Source organism: Garra rufa, chromosome 10, assembly GCF_049309525.1.
Source record: "Garra rufa chromosome 10, GarRuf1.0, whole genome shotgun sequence".
Lineage (NCBI taxonomy): Eukaryota > Metazoa > Chordata > Actinopteri > Cypriniformes > Cyprinidae > Garra > Garra rufa.
In genome coordinates, this window is record NC_133370.1 from 619,373 (window position 1) to 636,444 (window position 17,072).

Sequence of the window (17,072 nt, forward strand, 5' to 3'; positions counted from 1 at the left end):
TGTGCAGCATCTACCGCTGGCCTCTTTTATACTCACCCCCTAAACCTCACTCCCTTCCGGGTCACGGCACCAATGTAACCCCTACACCCTGGTTCTACTCACACCCGCTCCGAGTTGGTCTTGAACCCGGATCTCTGGCGTGGGAGGCAGGGACACCTGGAGGCTAAAGAGTGCCTCCAGCGTCTGTCGCTAGTGCGCCTCTTGAGATCAGGGGAGTGAGGTTTTACCTGCACAGCACCTACCGCTGGCCTCTGTTACCCTTACCGCCTAAACCTCACTCCTACCCGGGTCACGGCACCAATGTAAACCCTACACCCGGGTCCTACTTGCACCTGCTCCAAGCAAGTCTCAAACCCGGGTCTCCGGCATGGGATGTGGGCACAGTAAATAGAGGCTAAAGACTTCATCCTCTAGCATGCCTCTTGTGATCAGGGGAGTGAGGTTTTACCTGTGCAGCACCTACCACTGACCTCTGTTACACTCACCTCCCTAAATCTCACTCCCATCCGGGTCACGGCGCCAATGTAACCCCTACACCCGGGTCCTACGTGCAAAATTTTAGTATTTTTTCTTGCAATTGCCTGAGATCGACTCTGTCCCTACTGGTGTCCCCCAGGGTTCAATTTTAGGCCCTTTACGTTTTAGTATTTACATATTACCACTTGGATTGCTCTTAAGGTCACCCTGGCTTAATTTAAAGTTTTATGCTTTTGAGATCAGGGGAGTGAGGTTTTACCTGTGCAGCACCTACCACTAGCCTCTTTTATACTCACCCCTACACATCACTCCCATCTGGGTCACGGCACCAATGTAACCCCTACACCCAGGTCCTACTCGCACCCGTTCCAAGTGAGTCTCGAATTTTGTCTCTGGCGTGGGAGGTGGGCACACTAACAAGGTTTTACCTACGCAGCATCTACCGCTGACCTTTTACACATATTTCATAGATATTTCCGCCCTCTCTCATAGAGTTCTCCACTCTTTCTCACCATCTTCATCGGTCTGGACGTGGATCTCGGGACTCTCTTTGACACCCTCGCGGTTGCGCAGCACCATCCTGACGCTGAGGTTGGTGAAGGGCGTGAGGTTGTGGATGGTGTGCTGAGGGGCGGAGCTCCGGCTGTCATATGACGCCACCTCCCTGCTCTCCTCCTTGCCGCCTCCTCTGGCGCGGTACTGCACCGTCAGACTGTAGTTGTGGCAGCGTGTCACGTTGTAGCCGAATGGCTCCCAGCGAAGCGTCACTTGACGGGCCTTGGTGTCCACCACTTTCAGCTGCCGTGGGCCGTGCATGGGCTCTGAGAGAGACAACAATGAAAAAAAAACCCGAAGTAAAACACCAAGCATTTACACAAGCGCAAGATAGTTTGTAAGAAATGCTTCAAGGCTAGAAACATTCTCAATATAGCAACCCACACTGACACAAAACACAAAACCTCCCCAACAACATCACATCCGTTTAGGAAAACATCTTCATTTGGATGAGAATCTGAAACCAAGATCTTTAAACACTTCATTTACTATATATTCACACTACATTTGTGACCCTGGAGCACAAAACCAGTCTTAAGTAGCATAGGTATATTCGTAGCAATAGCCAAAAATATATTGTATGGGTCAAAATGATAAATTTTTCTTTTATGCCAAAAATCTTTAGGATATTACGTAAAGATCATGCTCCATGAAGACATTTTGTACATTTTCTACCATAAATATATCAAAACCTAATTTCTGATTAGTAATATGCATTGCTAAGAACTTTATTTGGACAACTTTAAAGGTGATTTTCTCAATATTTAGATTTTTCCACCGTCAGATTCCAAATTTTTAAATAGTTTGTATCTTGGCCAAATATTGCCCAATCCTAACAAACCATAAATCAATAGTAACTTATTTATTATTTTGACACTCATGGCTGGTTTGTGGTCCAGGGTCACATTTAAATAAACCAAAACTAAACACTGTCATTCTAAACCCTTTATGATATTACTTGACTGTAAAACACAAAGAGACTGTGAAGATCCATAAAATACACCATAAAATCATTTATTTTTACATTTTCATCATTGCCTTCTTTTCTCAATTTGACTTTTTCCCTTGCAATTCTGAGTTTGTATCACAAAATTTTATTATTTTATTCTTGCCTGCAACTGACTCTGTTCCTACTGGTGTCCCCCAGGGTTCAATTTTAGGCCATTTACTTTTTAGTATTTATATATTTCCACTTGGATTGCTCTTAAGGTCACTCTGGCTTAATTATCATTTTTATGGAGATGACACTCATATTTATATTCATTCCAAGCCTAATCAAAATGTGGATGTGAATTTCTTCAGTGATTTTTTTAGATTCAGCAAATAAGCCTCATCTGATCAATAAACTTTTGTGTGTGTGTTTTTTTGTGGATAAATAAAAACTTTATGTTTTAGCAGTTCTTCAGATCAGGGTTTTTTTTATGACTCAGACACTTAACTAAAGAACTTGAGAACAAAAGGTTGATAAAAATGGGTAAATCTCACAGAACTGGCATATTCTCAGTTTTAGCTTTAGTTATTTTATTAGAAGTTATTTTATTAGATTTTCCATTTTCATTTTCATTTTAACTTTAGTTAAAGTCTTAATTAATTTTGTTGTGTGTATTTGTAAGTCTTCAAGAAAGTGCAAAAACATTTATTTTTACATTTGCATTATTGCTTTTGTCTCAATTTTCTGAGTTAATATCTCAAAATCGGAGTATTTTTCATGCAATTGCCTGAGAATCGACTCTGTCCCTACTGGTGTCCCCCAGGGTTCAATTTTAGGCCCTTTACTTTTTAGTATTTATACAGTATATTTCCACTTGGATAAAATGTGGATGTGTCTTTTCTCTCACACTGTTTTGGAGTTTCAAACTCAACTAAAGAATTTAGAAGTTGTCTTTGATATGAATTTGACATTTGATCCACACATGCAACATACTGTTAAGACTCCCTTTTTTCGCCTCAGAAATATTGATAGATTTTGTCCTATGACATCTTTTCCTGTGACTGAAATGCTTTTTAATACTTCTGTTTTCCTCAATACTTTAAAGACGCTATACAAAAAAAGTAAAAACATTGTTTATGTAAAACCAAAAACAAAAAACAAAAAAAAGATGATGACTGAATGATGATTACAGGTGAACTGTCTCTTTAAACAGACACACATGAGCTCATAGAGCTGGTTTCTGATTGAGCGGCTCATGTACTGGAATCAGAGCCCTGATCCTGTTTCTGCGGGTCTGGAAACACGAGAGCGGCTCACATCGGCCACTCCAGGATCAAAGCAGCAATCAGAGCAGAAGAGCAGATGAAAGCATCTCTGACTCAATCTAATACAGCACAACCAAGATGAGCAGCACAGCATGGTCCAGAGACATCTGATCAACATCTGCTCAATATACTGAACACATATCAAACACACGTGTGTGCATGCATGAAAATCAACCAACTGCTTCTGTTCCTCTTTTTTGTAAGTCGCTTTGGATAAATGTATAAATGCAATGCAAATGCACTTTGCATGAACTGCAAAATAGTAATAACTAACAAAATAAAGAGCAAATTTGTTTTTTTACGTAGTACTGTCCTGAACACCATATTGACCATATATCATCTTTAAGTTGCTTCTGAAGGGCAGCAGTGAATGAAATCAAAAGATCTGTCTCCATCTCTCTCTCTCTGGATGGAGTTAAAGGCCTCAACACACACTAATAGGATCAATTTCCATTCTCGCTTAAATCTGAAGTCCATTTCTCTGGAACTTAACATTTTCCCACCTATTAGATCCAGACAGCGCTCAATTTCCCTTCCTCACTCTGGAGACACACACACACACACACACACACACACACACACACACACACACACACACACACAAAGCATCTCTTAGGTTCGTCATGGTGTTGCCATATAAAAGCCTCATCAGCTTTCTCTCTCTCTCTCTTTCTCTAAAGAAATTGACCAGATGACTTGATTAGCTATGTTTTGAAAAAACCTAATCATTTAATGGATGATTTTGTTAGTGCAACTGAATGAATGAGTGAATCTTAAAAGGCCATTTTGACTCTGTTTTTCAACTGTTAAATAAAAATAAAAAATCTAAAATAAAAAAAATATTAAACCAAATATTAAAAATAATAAAATGTAAAATACTGAAAAATAAAAAGTAAAAATAATTTACTTGAAATTCTTAATATTTAATTAGCATCTATTCATATTTATATTAATAAATTATTATTTCAATGTATATTTGTAGAAATAGTCAAAAATACATTGTATGGGTCAGAATTATACATTTTTATGCGTAAAATAATTAGGATATTAAGTAAAGATCATGTTCCATCAATATATTTGATACATTTTTTACCATAAATAAATATATATATATATATAACTAGTAATATGCATTGCTAAGAACTTAATTTGGACAACTTTAAAGGCATTTTTCTCAATATTTTGATTTTTTTGCACCCTCAGATTGCAGATTTTGAAACAGTTGCATTTTAGCCAAACGTTGTCCTATCCTGACAAACAATACATCAATGGAAAGCTTATTTACACTGCAAAAATGCTTTTCTTACTTAGATTTTTTTGTCTTGTTTTCAGTCTAAATATCAAAAAAATCCTAAATCTAGAAGGATTTTTTAGACAAGTAAAATTATTTTCTTGTTTTCACAAAAAATAAATTAAAATTAAGGGAATTTTGCCTGAAACAAGCAAAATAATCTGCCAATGGATTAAGCAAAATAATCTAGTCTTCTGCTTGAAATAAAATTATTTTTCTAACCCCATTGGCAGATTATTTAGCATGTTTTGAGCAAAAACCTAATTTTTACTTTTTGTTTTCTAAAAAACAAGACAATCATTTTTACTCTTCTAGAAAATCCTTCTTGATTAAGAATTTTAAGATTTTTTGGCTGGAAACAAAAAAATAAAAAATAAAATTTTTTTGCAGGGTTCAGGGTCACAAATTTACTTCTTTAAATCACATCTAAACCATATCACAATACTGATTTTATTTCGATATATTGTGCAGCCCTAATATAACCTAATAAATTACAGTAGATTACGTCAATTTGCTTAAAGCATCTTTACCAGAATCACTATACTGGTCATCCAGCACTAAACCAGCAAAATCCTCCTTCTAAAGAAGCTTTGATTCACTTTCACAAACTGTTCAATGAGTTCGAAAGTGTCGTACTTCTCCTCACATCTGAAGTCAAATATAAAGTTAGTTTTATGTGAAATGACTGTCAAAGACCAACATTATTTAAGCATTAAAACAATTACACAGTCTAGACACGTCGCGCCGATACCAACAACACAGACATCAATAAGCAGTTCGTCTCAAGGCCAGAGTATAGTTTGCCAGACGCCAAACTATAAAACAGATCCAGACTCAATTCAACAGATTTACGTGCATCAGGAAGCTCTTCTCTGTAGATTTTTGCAGTTTTAGTTGTTTTGATAAATCAGGACGAACGGATCTTTCTAATGATAAAATTACCACTTCACCTGAGGCCTTTATGTATAATGCATTATTAAATGCATTACATCTTTTCATGATTAAATGTAACCAAAGTTAAAATGCAATTATAATTAGGGTTGCAAAGGGGTGGAAAATTTCCTGTGAATTTCCGGAAACTTTCCAAAAATCCCTGGAAGATTCGAAAAAATCCTGGAAAGTTTGTTAAATTTCTGGATTGTTTCCAAAATTCACTGATTTTTTTTTTTTTTTTACCTTTTTGCAACCCTAATTATAACATTTTCAGATTCCATGTCACATCTGCACATTCTGAAGATGCAATAATGGGTTATATCTGTGACTGCAATTATTCATGAGATCACTGGAGGCATTATAAGGTGCATTAATTAATGCATTAAAAAAAAACTTTTATATGCATTATATATAAAGGCTTCTAGTGTTACCAGATGAATAAATGCAGTTTTTCATTGAACACTGTCTTCTATAATTCACCTGAATGCTGCTGTGGTTTCCTAACATCAGTAAGTCACTGTTCACTGGGATTTTACAGTCAAAATTATGACTTACTTAAACTAAAATTATGAGATAAATTTAAATTATGATTTAAAAAGTCGAAATTTTGAGATAAATTTAAATTATGACAGTCAGAAATTATGAGATAAAAAATAAAAATCTAAATTATGATTTAAAACGAAATTGAGAAATTCCAAAAATTCCTGGAAAGTTTCTGAAGATGAAATAATGATAAGTTTTATATCTGTGACTGCAATTATTCATGAGATCACTGAATGCATTATAAGGTGCATTAATTAATGCATTAAAAAAAAAAACTTTCATATGCATTATATATAAAGGCTTCTAGTGTTACCAGATTAATAAATGCAGTTTTTCATTGAACACTGTCTTCTATAATTCACCTGAATGCTGCTGTGGTTTCCTAACATCAGTAAGTCGCTGTTCACAATAGTTTTACGGTCGAAAAAAGTCTAAACTATGACTTAAACTAAAATTATGAGATAAAAAGTCGCAATTGTGCAAACATAAATTGAGAATTTGTCTTACTTTTTGTTTATTTAATTTGTGATTATGAGGGAGGAAAATAAAAATAGAAGAGTTCAATGTATTTCTTTATGATGATATAAATATTGTTTGGGGGAGGCAGAGGGATAAGAAGGAAAAATAAATAAATAGAAAAATAAATAAAAGTCAAAATTATGATTTAAGATGAAATATTGAGACAAACCAAAATTATGACTTAAAGTAAAAAAAATATGAGATTAAAAAATTGAATTTATGACTTAAGTCGAAATTGAGATAAATTCAAATTATGACAAAATTGAAATTATGAGATAAAAAGTCGAAAATATGATTTAAGACAAAATTTGAACAGTTGAACAAACTGAAATGATGACTTAAAGAAAAAATTATGAGATTTTTTTTTTTTTAATTATGATTTAAGACAAAATTGAGTAATTTCCAAAAATCCTGGAAAGTTTTTGAAGATGAAATAATGATACGTTTTATAACTGTGATGGCAATTATTCATGAGATCACTAAACCAATTAATGCGAAAATATGACTTACTTAAACTACAATTACAAGATAAAAAGTTGAAATTATGATTTAAAAAGTCAAACTTTTAAAATAAATTAAAATTATGACAAAATCGAAATTTTTATTTAAGACAAAATATTGAGATAAACCGAAATCATGACTTAAAGTAAAAATTATGAGATAAAAAAATCTAAATTATGATTTAAGACGAAATTGTGAGAAATTCCAAAAAATCCTAGAAAGTATGTGATGATGCAATAATGATAAGTTTTATTTTTGAGATCACTGAATGCATTATAAGGTGCATTAATTAATGCATTAAAAATGCATTATATATAAAGGCTAAAAGTGTTGCCAGATGAATAAATGCAGTTTTTCATTGAACACTGTCTTCTATAATTCACACCTGAATGCTGCTGCAGTTTCAAAACATCAGTCACCGTTCACTGTGATTTTACCGCAGTAAATGCCCAGCCTCGGGTGGCTCTCTGCCGTATTGTTCAATGACAGGCACGCTGAATGTTTCAGAAGAATGAAAGGTCGTCTCAGATGTGTTTGCATGTTCCTGTGTGAAGCTCGCCCTTGACTGTTTAGACCTGACAGCCGAACGCTCGCTAAATGATTAAATGCAAACGGAAGGAAGTCAGACTTCAAGATGCAGATAAAAAACAGAACATTACAGAGGACAAACAGCAAAGGCGGAGAAAACGTGACGGAAACGCTCCAAACGAAGTTTAGCTGGGATGCATTTCATCATTTATTCACAACACCAATAAGCAAAGCAGAAAAATGACATTTGGAAAGGTCAGACGCAACAAGAAACAGCTGAGCACGCAGGTTCAACAATCAGTTCGTCTTATTCTGACAAATCACACACATTATCTTCATCATCATCAAACTGAAGAAAACTGATGGACTTACATAAAGTCATACATAAATATATACAGTAGCTTTACTAAAAAAAAAAAGATTATGCTTGACATGTAGAAATAAATGCGGCTCTTTTGAATTTTATATTCATCTGTGAATCCTAAAAAATAAAATATGCATAGAACAACTGTTTTCAGCATTGATGATGATCAGAAATGTTTCTAGAGCAGCAAATCAGTATATTAGAATGATTTCTGAAGGATCATGTGACACTGGAGACTGCAGTAATGATGCTGAAAATTCAGCTTTGATCACAGAAATTAATTACAGTTTAACAGATATTCACATAGAAAACAAATATTTCAGACTATAAAAATATTTAACATTTTTACAATATTTTTCCTCAAATAAATGCAGCCTTGGTGAGCAGAAACATTAATATATCTTACAGACTTTAGCGTCCATATTCACTACACATACAAAAATAATATACACTAGCACTCAAAAAAGTTTGAGATCAGTAAGATTTTTTATGTTTTTTAAAGACAAGCTTTTTGTGCTCCTCAAGGCTGTGTTCATTTGATTAAAAATACAGAAAAAATTTTAATATTGTGAAATATTATTACGATGTAAAACAATGTTTTTCTATATTAATATACATTAAAATTTAATTTATATCAGTAATTAAAGTTACATTTTTCAGCATCATTACTTCAGTTTTCAGTGTCACATGATCCTTCAGAAATCATTCTAATATGCTGATTTATTATTAGAATTATCAATGCTGGAAACAGTGTTGCTTAATTTTTTTTGGAACCTGTGATTCTTTTTTTCAGGATTCTTTGATCAATAAAAAGGTTAAAAAGAACAGCATTTATTTTAAACAAAGTTTTTCTAAAAATATACAGTACTGTTCAAAAGTTTGGGGTCAGCACATTTTTATTCTTTTTTTTTTTTCCTGGAAGAAATTAATACTTTTATTCAGCAAGGATGTGTTAAATTAATAAAAAGTGATAGCATAGATTTACATTGTTAGACAATATTTATATTTTGAATAAATGCTGTTCTTTTAAATCCTGGCAGCATTTTCAACACTCCAATAAAAAATAGGATATTAGAATGATTTCTGAAGGATCATGTGACACTGGAGACTGCAGTAATGATGCTGAAAATTCAGCTTTGATCACAGGAATAAATTAGAGTTTAACAGATATTCACATAGAAAACAGCTATTTTAAATAAAAAAATATTTAACATTTTTTACAATATTTTTGATCAAATAAATGCAGCCTTGGTGAGCAGAGAAGACGTCTTTTAGAAACATTCAAATATCTTAGACTTGTGTTTGTGTGTTTATGAATGCACGCTCACGTAGGCCGCAGAGAACGAGTGACGGGTAAAAAGACGGAGTGAACTCTAATTCTGCGAGGTCGATATGAGTCCAACACGGCCACATTTATCCTTTTCACAATTTTCTAAGTTCAGCAAATGATTTTAAAAAATATGACATTGATTTTTGTGCTTTACAAAAGGAAAAAGGCAGGAACAGCGTGTGAATCAAGCTCAGCTTTAAAAGCTATTGATTTTTTGGACAATTGGCTGTATACACAGAACGATTTCTGAGATTATTTAAGAAAGCGTCTGAAATGTGACCCGCGAGCTCTAGTGCGCCATTATTCAAGTGCTCTTATTTCCAGACATTTCCGTCCTATTGATGTGAAAACCACTTAAGAATGAGGAGGAGAAGAGAAAACACGAGCAGAACGTGAGACGATTCAAACTCCAACAGCTACACCACACGCATCTATATTCTGAAAAAGTCTCCGGAATCACTTTCTAAACACACGTCTGTGAGGTTACTGACTGACAAAGTATCTGAACAGGAAAAACAACAAGAACAATGCAATCATTGTTTGTTTTTGTTTTTTGATTCACTATAAAATGAACGCCACCATCAAGTCCAAACAGTTGATAAAAACATCACAATAATCCACAGCACTCCAGTCCATCGGTTAACATCTTGAGAAGACAAAAGATAAAAGAAATCCATCATTAAGATGTTTTTAACTAAAATGTATTAGGTTCATAATCCATAGTAACGCTTCTTCCAGTGAAAAAGTCAATTTCCTGTTGTCACTCACATCAAAATCCAGACTCATATTTATTTAGAGCTGTTTTTGGTCTGTGCAGATTTCTCTCCTAATTCAGACCAGACTACTTTTTCACTGGAGGAAGCGTTATTATGGATTATGGACTCGTATTTGAGTTAAAAAAATCTATGGATTTGTTTCATCTTTTGTCTTCTCAAGATGTTAACTGATGGACTGGAGTGCTGTGGATTATTGCGATGTTTTTATCAGCTGTTTGGACTCTCATTCTGACGGCACCCATTCACTGCAGAGGATCCTTTCGTGAGGTAGTGATGCAATTTTCAGCACATTTTCATTCCATTTAAGAAAAAAACGAATGCCTTAAAAAGTCAAAATTATGACTTCAATCGTAATTACGAAATATAAAAGGTAAATAATTACTTAAAAAGTCTACATTTTGAGATAAATCAAAATTATGATTAAAAAAAAATCTAAATTGTGAGATAAAAAGTTGAAATTATGACTTAATGTCAAAATTATGACTTACTTAAACTAAAATTACAAGGTAAAAAGTCGAAATTATGATTTAAAACAAAATGTTGAGATAAACTGCAATTACAATTTAAAATAAAAATTACGAGAAAAAAAATTGAAATTATGATTCAAGATGAAGTATTAAGATAAATTTAAATTATAATAAAGTCAAAATTATGAGATAAAAAAAGGAAATTATGATTTTAAAAAGTCATAATTACGATTTACGCCAAAACTTTGAGATCAATCAAAAATTATGACAAAGTCAAAATTATGAGATGAAAAAAATAGAAATTATGATTTAAGACGAAATTTTAAGATAAACTGAAATTATGACAAAATCGAAATTATGAGAAAATAAGTCTTAAAACTTAAAAAGTCAAACCGTCTGGCTAAAATACGAGTCCATAATCCATAATAACGCTTCCTACAGTGATAAAAGTCCATGTCCTGTTGTCTCTCACATCAAAATCCAGATTTTAGTGCTTGATCTGTTTAGACCAGACCACTTTTTTCACTGGAGGAAGCATTATTATGGATTATGGACTCGTATTTGAGTTAAAAAGATCTTAATGATAGATTTGTTTCAGCTTTAGTCTTTTCAAGATGTTAACTGATGGACTGGAGTGGTGTGGAATAATTTGTTAATTATTGTGATGTTTTTATCAGCTGTTTGGACTCTCATTCTGACGGCACCCATTCACTGCAGAGGATCCACTGGTGAGACAGTGATGGAATCTCACATTTATACAAATCTAAGGAAAAAATGACCTGAGGGTGAACACATTTCCAGCAAATGTTCTTTTTGGGTAAACTATTCCTCTAAATATTTTCAGATGTTTAATACTAAAGGGTGAAAACAGACTGGAATGAAGTGAATGAGGACTGATGGACGTCTGAAGGCTCCTTCACATGCGTTTGCTGCCATTTAAAGAGTGTCATGCAGAAAATAGAGCTTTAAAATCCCTCCATTTGCGTAACTATCAGCGGCCCACAGTGACGGGGAAGAGTCCAAGCGGGACGGAAAATCCTCAAACACACACACATAGAGAAAATCTGCCACCCAAACGTAATGATGGCGAATGGTCCAGAAAGACAGAGCCGCGTCATCAGCGTGTTTAACAGCGTCAGTCGTGGAGAAACACCTCAGCAATGACTGAATCAGGCCGATTTCTGCTTCAATACAGAGAAAATGTGCCACACACGACTGTGAAAAGTGTAGAGTTCACTGTGCATTTCTTATTTTTCCTTATTTCACCAATCAAACAATTTAGTAAAAAAGCAATTGCAGAGTGAGAAAAAAAGGAAAGGAAAATAAAACAAAAACTGAGCAAGAAAACATCTTCAGATTTACTGAGGAAACAAATCAAACATTTCACACAATTCTCAAATACTGTAAATGTCAGTACAGTAACAGCGAGTGTGTGATATACAGCTCAAACCCGCTGTTAAACTGTAAACGTGAGCAAACAAGAGCATACGATGAGCTGACGGGAGTCAAACACGCTGTACGGACGGCTAAATGACGCTCGGCCTCTCTCACCGGCGGCTAATTGAATAATTTCAGTGTGACATTTAGATGGAACTATTAGCGGCTCTTTATCATTACAGCTTGACATTTAAATAATGTTTTCTAAATTATCAGCACATTATCGGCTCCTGTTCATCCTAATGGCTCATTCTCATCACCTTTATCATGCAAATAGATGACATGATTACACAACACCAGACCAGACATGACGAGACAATGGGACAAGTGTGTGGCTGTGCATATTACATTAGAAATGACCATTTGTACAGTATAAAATAACATGTATTTGTACACATCCAAACATCTTTTTTTTGGGTCTGTACGATCTTTTGTATTTTTTAAAAAAAGTAACTTTTGAAAATTAACTAAGCAACTATTTTTGAAAATACCATTATGATGCTTTGTTGCTTTACAATGTTTTGTGATTGTAACACACAATGCAACAAAGCAATGTAATGCAACAAAGCATCATAAAATACTGTAACACATCATAAAGCAAATTCATGCCCCGTAAAGCATTGCAATGTATATATATCACTGTAAAAAAAACACACAATTCGTTGAGTAAACTTAAAATAATTTGTTACCCTGCTGCCTTAAATATTTTAAGTTCAGTCAGATCAAATAAATTTAGTCAACTTGAAATGTTAAGTTGTACTAAGAGACAACTGAGATACACTGAAGCAGTCATTTCTGCAAAAAGATTCCCGACCAAGTATTGAGTGCATAACTGAACATAATTATTTGAAGGTTGACTTTTTTTGTATTAAAAACACTTGGTCGGATGAAATATGCTAATTTTTTGAGAGAGGAATTTTGGGTTTTCATGAGCTGTATGCCAAAATCATCAATATTAAAACAATAAAAGGCTTGAACTACTTCAGTTGTGTGTAATGAATCTAAAATATATGAAAGTCTAATGTTTTTCAGTACATTACAGAAAATAATGAACTTTATCACAATATGCAATTTTTTTGAAAAGGACCTGTATTTGAGTTGACTTAACAAAAAATTTGATTTGTTAAACGTAAAAGCTGGGTAAGTTACCTGGCTACCTTAATAATTTTAAGTTGAATCAACTCAAATATCGAAGTTGTCACTTAGTACAACTTCACATTTTAGGTTGGCTAAACGTTTAAAGAGGCTATATGCAATTTTCTGAAATTTAAACTCGCGACTGACACCTGTGGCCAAAAAACGAAATTGCTCTTCCTTTCTGCTCGCTCTCGCTGCTCGCGTTCGTACGTGCAAACTTCACAAGTCATCCGCTGCAAAGAAGTCAACATTATGTTTACAGAGGTAAGAACAGTCAAATACATATATTGTTTGAGAAACTAAGTTTGTTTGCAATAATAAGCTAAATGCTGACTAGTGATCTGAAACGTTTAACACGAACGCGCTTGACGTCACATCCGCAGACAGCGCGCGAAAAATCCGACCCGACAGAAAATAGGAAAAACAGGATACAGGCTTATAGGTGCACCCACTGTGAGCTGACAAGGTGTCAGTATGCTCATCAGGAGATGTTTGAGTCATAAATGGTCAAATAAAAAGGCTATTGTTACGTTTATTTTGGGGAAAAAGTTGCATATAGCCCCTTTAAGTTTAAGTCTGCTAAATTGGAACAACTAATTTTGTACTTAATGCATTTTAATTAGCGCTTAAGTGCTTAAGTCCAACTAAAGATATACTTAAGTATATCTGATTTTGCTAAAGTGGAACTATTGCAAGTATACATTAGGTACACTGAATATTTTGCATTTAAAGACTGAGATTATTTAAAGATCATACGATACTCATCAACAGTGACATTAAAACATATTGTAGGATTAATTTTAAGAAATGTGCACTGTGCACGAGTACAGTAGTACTCCAAATAAAGTTTAATTACAATTTTTACATCAGAAAGTCTTAAGCAATATGTCAGTAAATATGATAAGCAAAGTAAATTATTGCAACAATGCATCATAAAGCATCGTAATGCAACATGAACACTCATGTAGTTTGTAACGCAGCATAAAACGCTAACGCAACTTAAAGCTTCATAAAGTATCATAATGCAACATGTAGCATTACAACACATTGTAATGCAAAAAAGCAACACACATGAAGCATCATAAAGCATTGTAACACAGCATAAAGCACCGTAATGCAACAAAGAATCATGCAGCATTGTAACGCAGCATAAAATACTGATGCAACAAAGAATCATAACGCAACAAAGTATCATAACGCAACTTTAAGCTTCATAAAGCATCATAATGTAACATGTTCTGTTTTGGTGTGAATCATTCTCAACTCATGTCTGCTGAGGTCAGTTTGTCTGATTGGTGTGATTTTCGACTCTGATATCGTTTCATATTTGCATCTTCACTCGCTCCGATCGCACTTATTACAGCGAGAGTGTAGTTGAGTGTTCACACTGTCAGTGATAATGCGATCCGCTCAGTCTGAAGGTGATTTCTTCTTCATTCTCTGTCTGGCGTCTCTCTCGATCTCAATCATTGACGGTCTGATGGCTGTATTGACGGACGGAGCGGATCGCTCCTCACACTAGTTAATGTAACGCAGCTCTTCTAGCAGGCGGTTTAATGAGATCAGCGGCGTGACCCGTCGGGCTCAATCTGATTTGTTAGAGTGACGTGTCGATCTGCCGGTGAAGATCAGGAGGTCACGGGGTCGCGCTTTAACACGAAGGGAAGCGGGTCGTACCCTGTGAACCCAATCACTAGAGCGACGGCGTTACCGTGGCAACCGAGCGCGGGATCGATGCTCAGTGTTTTGCTGGAGTCTGTGTTTGGGATGGAGATCAGAGAGAGTGTGAGATATTTAGCATCTGTCCCATCAGCCCTTCATCAGCCGACAGAGTCAATGCCAAATCTAATGCTCACTGCTCTCAAAACAACCTCTAACTTACGCAACCACCATTCAAAAGTGTTTATCTGAAAGACATAATTATTTTTATTCATCAAGGACAGATTAAACAGTACAGATATTTATAATGTTACAAAAGATTTAAATGTGACCACGCTTTGATAAAACAATAGAGTTAATTCGTAATTCATGGCCACAATTCCAATCAAATAAGGAAATGAATAAGTTGTGGGAGCGATTTATACAGTATATTTTCCATGTGCAAGTCTCTGCATTTACTCATGATGTAACAAAAATCAATCAAACATCTTTGGATTTCCCCCTTAATTTAAAACAATGCTTAGTTTGTGGTTCATTATTATTTTTAATTAATTATGTTTTGTAAATTTAGACTGATTTGACTGAATAGACTATTTGACTAATTTCAGATTAGAATTGCAGCATTTGTAAACAACTGAACTTAGTTTTTAATTACAAAAAAACCTTCAAAACATAACACATAATTCTTAACGCATTATAATGCATAACGTATCATGGTGCATCAGAACGTATAACGCATCCATGTATAACGCATCATGGCACATCATAATACATGACAGATCATGATGCATCATAATTCATAATGGATCATAATATAAAATAATGTATCATAACGCATCATGGTCCATCATAATACATATCCGACCAAAATGCATAACGCATGATAACGCACAACGCATCGCAAAGCAGCATAACGCATGCATCAAAATGCTTAACAAATGATAACGCATTACGCATCATAATGCATGCTAACTTATCATGACGCATCATAACACATGACACATCATAATGCATAACGCCTCATAAAATAACGCGTCATGACTCATGACACATTATAATGCATAATGCATCAATATGCATATCACATAACGCATCATAGTGCATCATGACGCATCGTAATGCATAACGTTTCATAACACATAACGCATCATGGTACATTATAATGCATCATTATGCATAACACATCATGGCGCATCACAATGCATAACACATAACGCATCAATGCATAACACATGACAACTCATCGTGAGACATCAGAAGCACATGGAACATCATAACGCATCATGGGGCACCATAATAACGCATCATAACACATCATGACACATCATAATGCAAAACGCATCAATGCATTATGGTGCATCATAACGCATCAATGATAACGCATGACAACTCAACGTGACGCATCATAAGCATGGCACATCATAATGAATAAGGCATCATAACATAATGCATCATGATGCATCATGGCACAACATAATGCATTACACATCATAAGGCATAATGCATCATCAAGCATCACAATGTATCATAATGCACAATGCATGAAAACACATAACACATAATAATGCGTCATAACGCAAAGTAATGGCCAATGCATCATAATACATAATGCATACTCCATAAAGTATCACAATGCATCATAATGTGTAATGTGTAATGCATCATTAATGCAACATATTGCATCAAAATGCATCATAGGACATGATAACAGTCGTGCACTATATTCCAAGTCTTCTGAACTCATGTGATGCTCTTTGTGAGAAACAGAGCCACACTCACGCTGATCCTCTCTGAAAATCAAATAAACTGCAAACTTATGTGGAAGTAAGAGTAAAAGTAAACGCTGACAGACTGAACTCTCCCGTCTGCTGTATAACAGGGGTTTTCTCAGTTTGGCTGAAGGTTCGGGTCTAATGAAACATGTTTTCTCTGCGTGATTCATCTGACACCACATACATTATGACTGACGGATATGGAGAGAGATGATTTTACAAACAGCCTGCAAAGTGCTGAAGCAGATTCTTATCTTATTTATTTAATTTCTCCCACCGCTTTAAAATCAAAGCTAAAAAAATAAAAGCAGACAAACAGTCAGGAGTGAATTTATCTTCATTAGCGCTGAAGCTCATCTGCTTCCACTCAGCTGCCATTACTGATGATGAACGACATCAGACACAACCGGAGAGATGAACGAGAAGAAGAACGACAGATTAAAAAAATACAGAGATGGGGAAAAGACAAGAAAGAAAGTTTTCATTCATCATTTGTTTGCATCTCCTGTGAGGTGTCTGGTCTGAGA

At 34.7% G+C, this 17,072-nt stretch overlaps 1 protein-coding gene across 1 annotated transcript in view; it reads right to left on the minus strand.

The window, feature by feature from the left end:
* LOC141343773 (receptor-type tyrosine-protein phosphatase mu-like) overlaps window positions 1-17,072 on the minus strand; it is a 107,517-nt gene that overhangs the window by 64,024 nt on the left and 26,421 nt on the right. The window contains exon 5 of the mRNA XM_073848416.1: window positions 990-1,298. Coding sequence (XP_073704517.1) covers window positions 990-1,298 — 309 coding nt within the window. The remainder of the gene's footprint in view (window positions 1-989; window positions 1,299-17,072) is intronic.